Here is a 6,944-nt window from a genome sequence, read left to right on the forward strand (position 1 = left end):
AAGAAAGAAAGAAAGAAAGAAAGAAAGTAAGTTTCAGTTTGAATTTACCCCAGCTGAACTAATACCTTTGATGTGAGAATCACTGCATCCTACTGAATGCAAGTCCTCACAAAGTTCATACACTAAACGACTAGATGTGGGATCCATTTGGAAGTCTCGGCAGCAGTGAGCTCCAGGCTGGCTCTGCCAGACACTGAAGTCTGGCAAACCCCAGTGAGTTTCAGTACAAAGACTCAGTGTGGGCTATTCCATCTGGGCTTTGCCTGTGGCATCAATCTCTTCCTCTCTTGCTATTTTCTTGCTGCCTGAGCTGTTCAAGGAAAGTTTGTTTACATGGCAGTGTAAATGACAACACATTTTATAGTTTCTCTAGGGTGGCAAAAAATAAAAATCTTCTTGATGATTGCTGAGATCTTTAACAAATATAAGAAATCCATGGCTTAAATGTAGTATTTATATAAGCACCATTCACTACCTGTCTCTTGATTCATGGGTGGAACTTTGGGCATTAAAAACCTTTCTTTGTATGGCTTAGAGTGATCTTCAATATATATGCTACTTAGGCTTTCATTGCAATTTGATGTGCTGAACAATATGGCACTTGCTCATAATAGATAGCTTTGTTTCTCTGATGGTAGCATTGCCCAAGTGTAGGCTAACACCTTCAGTTGAATCTGGTGCCTCTGACAGTGACTGATCATATGCAATCAATGATAATTAAACCTACTGATCCCATGGATTCATGTCAGACATGAACCTCTTGCATTGACTTGCTGTTGCATCATCAGAAAATCATCATTTCTGAAGTTAGACTGACAATTTCTGAGATGATCATAGAATCATAAAATCATTTCAGTTGGAAAAGACATTTAAGATTATCAAGTCCAACCATAAACCTATCACTGTCAAGTCCACCACTAAACCATGTCCCTAAGCACCACATCTGCATGTCTTTTAAATACCTCCAGGGATGGTGACACTACAAAGCACAGAAGACAGGAAGGCTGGGGTCTGTCCAACTAGCAGGAACAGTGGTCTCTCTCAGTGATCATGGCCTTTTGGATGGATACCCTCCTGGACTAGGGAACACACAGAAACCTCTGGGAACAGATGCCCAACAACTGCATGTTCAGAAGGTAGTACTCTCCTTTCAGATATAAAATACATTTGTATTGTATGTAGGATACTTGCTTCAGTGTCTTTTTTTTTTTTTTTTTTTCTGTTTGCAAAGCTATGTTTCCTTTGATGTCTGCAATATATTTGATTGATCAACCACAAGACTTGTCAAAGACTTGGAAAATTGGTGGGTGCTAAACTCCACTCAAAGTGAATTCAGGACCAATCTTCTATTTCTGAGTCTGGAAATCTGCTGCTGAATCCGAAAAGCATGAGAAGAACAGCAACTGTCACTTCAACTCCACCACTGAACATGAGAGCCCTCTGCTCAGTACTTCTGTCTTGGTGACCTTCAATTCTTTAAGCATTGCCCATAGCCATTGAAAACTAAAAATCATAGGATCACAGAATGGTATAGGTTGGAAGGAACCTTAAAGATCATCGAGTTCCAACCCCGCTGCCATCCGCAGGAACACCTTCCACTAGACCAGGTTGCTCAAAGCCTCATCCAATCTGGCTTTGAACACTTCCACGGAGGGGGCATCCACAACTTCTCTGGGCAACCTGCTCCAGTGTCTCACCACTCTCATGGTAAAGAATTTCTTCCCAATGTCTAATTTAAATCTTCCCACTTCCAAAAATCTGAAGTTCATGCAGAGGCAAATTGTGGGAGAAGTAAGTAAATGCTGAGATCTAATCTTCTAGATTTATGGTAGCTATAGATTGTAGCCATATACTTTTAAATTGGAAGGAGCCTTTGTAACTTTCACTTTGCATAAAGAAAGGTGGAGTGTTATGGTCATACCTTTGGGTGAACTAGACTGTGGGTTTTACAGACCTCAGGTGGTGGAGAATCTGTCATAACCTCAGTTGAACTCTCCAGCATTGAAAATATGCAGTTTATCTATAGTCAGAACTTGTCTGGCTTGAGCTACCAGCCTGTGAAGTGTTATGCATTTCTACGTTAAATTAAAGAGCCCTCTGCCCTTATATATATTATTCTCTTGAATTTCTATTTGGAGCTTTTTTCACTCACTGCTTTTACATTTCATTACTGTTCTGCTGCAAGAGATCAAAGTTTTCAAACAAAAGTCCTATGTAATTCCAGAGGACAATGCTTTTCTGCTATGCCAGTCTGTTTGCACTACAGTATGAGGTGAAGGGAAATGCATGTACAATTCCCATCAATGCTGAATGGCAGCTTTAACAATTTTCCCTCTCCCTCATCCCCCTCACCCCATGAGTGTGGTTTATATCTAGGTCTTTTCACCAGGGGGCTACATCCTAGCAGTTTGCCATTTTCTGATATTAACACTTGAAGTTTTAATGAGCACAGGCAAAGGAGGATGCTTAGCAACAATATAGATAGTACAACAAATACAGGATAAGCAGTTTGAGATTAGATTTTAATGCCATCTTAATGACAACAGCAAGATCTAGTTACTGCTCTGCGTAACTATGCCACTAACACAGATGCCAGAATACTGCAGCATATCTGCACTACTGGGGTTTCCACTTTGGGAAGTGGAAATTTGGAAGCAATCAGGACAAAGGGAGAGGAAGAAGTGACAGAGAGCATGGTGTCAGGACAGAATTTCCTCTAGCTGAATAACATATTCAGTCTGCTAAAACAGCTTGATGATATGGTCAAAGTGCCCTCACTTGCATTAATTTCTCAGATTTTCTCTTGATCCCAACAGACTGGAGAATTACAGCAAGGATATTGACACTATTTATTAAAGATTACATTTTCTTGCAGGCTTAACCCCCTTTTTAGCTCCGTTCACTCCCACAAATGACAGGTATATTATTAACAGATACAATCAGGCTTCAGAAATTATTTATGTGGTTTTTGAGAGAGGACTAGTTAAACTAAGTGTGTGAAACCTGGTCAGCCAAAACCAAAAGTGAAAGCTGTGAGATGTTGTAGACTCCCCAAACAAGCCAAAGTCAGCTTGCCTCTTGGGAATCACTTGGGAAGCAGAAGGGAAAGGTAGCCAAAATTGGAAATGGATCCTTAGGCTCAAACCCTGTGCAATGTAGAAGAAAAACAACAAGATAGGATGTGAAGAGTTTGACACAGAACGTGAGAAATTGTCCCTCTTACCACTTTTCTAAGATGATGCCCTGGAAGGGTTTGGTGTGTTAGACACAAGGCTCTGAAAAAGACCACAGTTACTAGAATTTCATTCCTGCACATGTCCCAAAATAGGGGAATAACCTTGTCTTTACTTGTGTCCCACTGCCAGCACTGCCTTTAGACTTACATCCCGTACTAGAGAAGCTTTAGAAAGGCAGGATGACTGCACATACTGAATGGGGTGGGAGGAGTGGGGAAATAAGACAGCAGACCTGCTTGAGTCCAGTGAATGTATAAATGGCAGAAACAGGAACAAACCCCCAGTCCTTCAATGTCTTTAATATTGTCACCTTGATACACCCTCTGTCTTACCTAGCACCAGCTACTTCACAAGCAGTCCCTTATTGTGCTGTAAATCTCCTCTGAAAAACAACCCAGCGCAAAGGACTTGCAGTTCATTGTCCTGCTCCTTCATCTTTGATTGTCTATGTCACCACAGAAAGAGACAAGTGAGCATGGCACCACGGTCCCTTTACTCCTTTCTTTCCTACATTACACATCTTAGAAATAATCAGCTGCAGGAAAATCGAACAAACTGGTGTGATGTTATTGCACGCTCATTATTGCCGTGCATTGATTTGTCACTGTGTGTTATACTAGTCCTGTACTGAATCTGGTTATTGTACCATCAAAAAGTGATGGCTGGTTTGAAAGCTTTGCAGAGGTCAGGGCCAGACTCAGGGGTAGAGTAGTGTGAAAATCAGTTCACGCTAAGAATATCTGAAGTTGTGCTTTTGTCACCCAGTAAAATTTCAGCATTGATTCAGATCTCTTATTCCCCTTGCACTGATCTTTGCTATGAAAAGAAAATGACTGAACAAGAAAGTTAATGGTCCGTGTACCAGTGTCTCAAGCCTTTCTCTCTCCCTTTCTCTGAACTCTGGAATAACATGTTCAGCTCCCAGCAGGCCTGACTCAGCCCTTCTTCTTTCCAGGAAAGACACAAAGACGCAGCTTTCTGTATGTTGACCAAAGGAGAAATAGGAAACAAAAGACACAGAGGGCAAAGAAAAACATTTATAAGGGAATGAGAGGCTTTTGATGACAAAATAATGAAACACAGAGATAATGTCAGAGGGAGTAGCCACAGAGAAAACACTCACAAAGAGCAGAGCTAAGGAGAGGTGGGAAGAAATTGCTGCTGAGAGGCTTGGGGGAAGAGCGAAGAAAATGAAACAGAAAGAAGTCACAGCAAATTTCCATAATGTAACACTGTTGAAGTCTTTTATGATTATAGACAGGGATTCTCAGAAATGTTCCCTTGGAGGAAGTTTGCATACTCCTATTTTAATATCTCTGAACACTTTCCCAGCCTCAGCAGAAGTGGAAACCTTTTTGCTAGTGTTGCTTGCTCTAACTCTGGGCTACTGCTGTGCAACTCCAAGCTCCATGGAGCATTGTCACTGAGGTCTGCTCTACAGGGACTGGCACATGGACTACAGGTCCATAGTGTGACAGCCCTATGCTGAAACTACTCTTCAGAAGAAGCAGGGTAAGAATTACGTTATGCCCTGCCAAAGCAATGGAGACATTGTTTGCATGGTACCTTGTGGGACCTGGACACAGGTTAGTTCTTATACAGAGCCAGACAGAAGCCTTGGATGATTCTACCTGAGTGTTAGATGTAAAATACCATGGAAAGTAATGAGATTCTGGGCTACCTGAAGCAAAGGCAAATCCACAAGACACTATGTCCTTAAACACTTCCAGAAATCTCAGCCTGCATCTCCTTCAAGTCCAGGCTCAAGCACTGACCCAGTGTGCAAACAAACAGCATGCATTATTGCTATTTACACACCACCAGTTGTTTACCTGACTGGAGGATATCTCAGACCAGCTGTTGTTCATTTTCTCAGACTGGATGTTTGGCTGAAACATTTCCACAACTATAAATAACTAAATAACAAAAGGATCATAGTTGTCCCTGAATCAATTTTTGAAAGCTATACACTATCATTCAATACTAGTGTCAAAAAACCAGACTGCTAGAGAAATCACCTTACAGCAGAGAGGAAGCTTTTGAGCTCCACAGAGTCATTTCACCAGACTTTTCCATCTGAAACACATTGTGCTCGTGCAGTTGATTTGCAAGGAATAAATCCATCTCCGTCACTTCAAGAGGACTGACACCACCGCTTGTCTAGTCTCTCTGAGTCCTATGAAATAACAAGAAATAGTCTCTGATCTCTTCAGGGCCTCTGCTGCAGACTTCAGGAGGAGGACTTTCCAAGGGATTCCCCTCAAAGTTGCATGAACAGTAGTTGTATCCCCAGTCCAGGTTCACCAGCTCCCCAAAGCTTACTGGAAGGGACCGTAGATGGTTGTTTCCCAACCAAAGTGTGCGCAGGTTCCTTAAAAGACAGATATCCTCAGGCAGACTCTCCAGTGAGTTGAAGAGCAATAACAACGTTTCCAGTTTCTCCAGATGCCGAATGCTGGAGGGAATTGTGCCTATTTTGTTGTCGCTCACATCTAGAAAGGTGAGGCTCCTCAGCTGGCAGAGGGGTGCGGGCAGTTCGGTGAGGCTGTTGTTGGCCAGGTGGAGGCTGTGCAGGCTTTGAAGTGCCCCCATTTCTGGGGGCAGTGAGCTCAGGCTGTTGTTGCTCAGAGTGAGCCTCTCCAAGTGACTCAAAGTACCAATTTCTGCAGGGATTTTCTTCAAGTTGTTGGAGTCCACGTAGAGACAGGTTAGATTCCTGAGGTGGCTAATCTCTGGAGGGAGAAGCTCCATCCGGTACCTCAGGCAGCTCTCTCGTTCTGGGCTCATCTCCAGGACCTGCAGCTGGTCCAAACCAAAGACCTGTGCTGGAACCGATGCCAGCTCTCTGCCTGAGATTTTGAGTTTCTTCTTCCTTTCATGATTCGGATCGTGCTCTGTAAGGTACCTCCAGAGTGAACTGGGGCCTATAGAGGCACACCTGAAGGACGTGGCTGTGTCCATTGACACACCAGAATCGTGGCTGGTTGAACTAAGACAGTCACTGATGATTTGTTGCACACATCACAGACAACCTCTGAGGTTCTTGGTGGATCAAAGCCCTCTGTCAGCTTTCTTCTCTGCCAGGCACGTTACCAAAACACATGCAGAGCATTTGGGTTGCTCAGATACATTCCACTGAGTAAACACGTAGTGTTGTCATCTGATCAGGTGTTTCCCTTCCAGCTCTGTAGTGTACACAAAACCCAACTCCCGTGCTATGACGTTGCCTCTCGCTGTTGCTGCCAGTGAGCTGGTGGCAAATATCTGTTGAAAGTGAAACAGCAGTGCTGTGCCTGTGCTTTTCAGCAGATTGGTTCAAATCTTTGTCTGTAGCTCTCTCCTTCTGGGAGCACCTAGGGTGCTGTTGTCTGAGGAATTCACATTAGTCAGGCCCAAGGGATTGCAATGGAAACAGAAATGCTGGATAGATAAAACACATGGTAAATGGGACGAGATAAAGCATGTGGTAAACGGGACAAGAAGACAGACTCATAGCTCATGGCTTGGGAGCTGGGATCCATGAACAGGTCCTGCCCTCAGGTCAGTTTGTGCCTTTACCATTCAGCAAACACAATAAAGAATCAATTTTGAAATCTGGAAGTCCTTCTCCCTCCTGCTGAGCATATGAACCCTTGCACCACAGAGATACAGTCTTTCTTGTGCTGCACTTGCTCTGGCATATTTCATAGAATCACAGAATGGTTTGGG

The 6,944-nt window shown here is 43.2% G+C and overlaps 1 protein-coding gene across 1 annotated transcript; it reads right to left on the minus strand.

The window, feature by feature from the left end:
• Positions 1–5,396: 5,396 nt before the first annotated feature.
• Positions 5,397–6,197, minus strand: LOC104528265 (leucine-rich repeat-containing protein 40-like). Its single transcript, XM_010172219.1, has one exon. It carries the CDS (start codon positions 6,195–6,197, stop codon positions 5,397–5,399), a length of 801 nt encoding a protein of 266 aa, XP_010170521.1.
• Between the last annotated feature and the right edge of the window lie 747 nt (positions 6,198–6,944).

This window comes from Antrostomus carolinensis, unplaced genomic scaffold (genome assembly GCF_000700745.2).
Source record: "Antrostomus carolinensis isolate BGI_N321 unplaced genomic scaffold, ASM70074v2 Scaffold50380, whole genome shotgun sequence".
Lineage (NCBI taxonomy): Eukaryota > Metazoa > Chordata > Aves > Caprimulgiformes > Caprimulgidae > Antrostomus > Antrostomus carolinensis.

Coding starts and splice junctions, on each gene's coding strand:
- LOC104528265 (XM_010172219.1), bottom strand. CDS start 6,197: ATGGACACAGCCACGTCCTTCAGGTGTGCCTCTATAGGCCCCAGTTCA.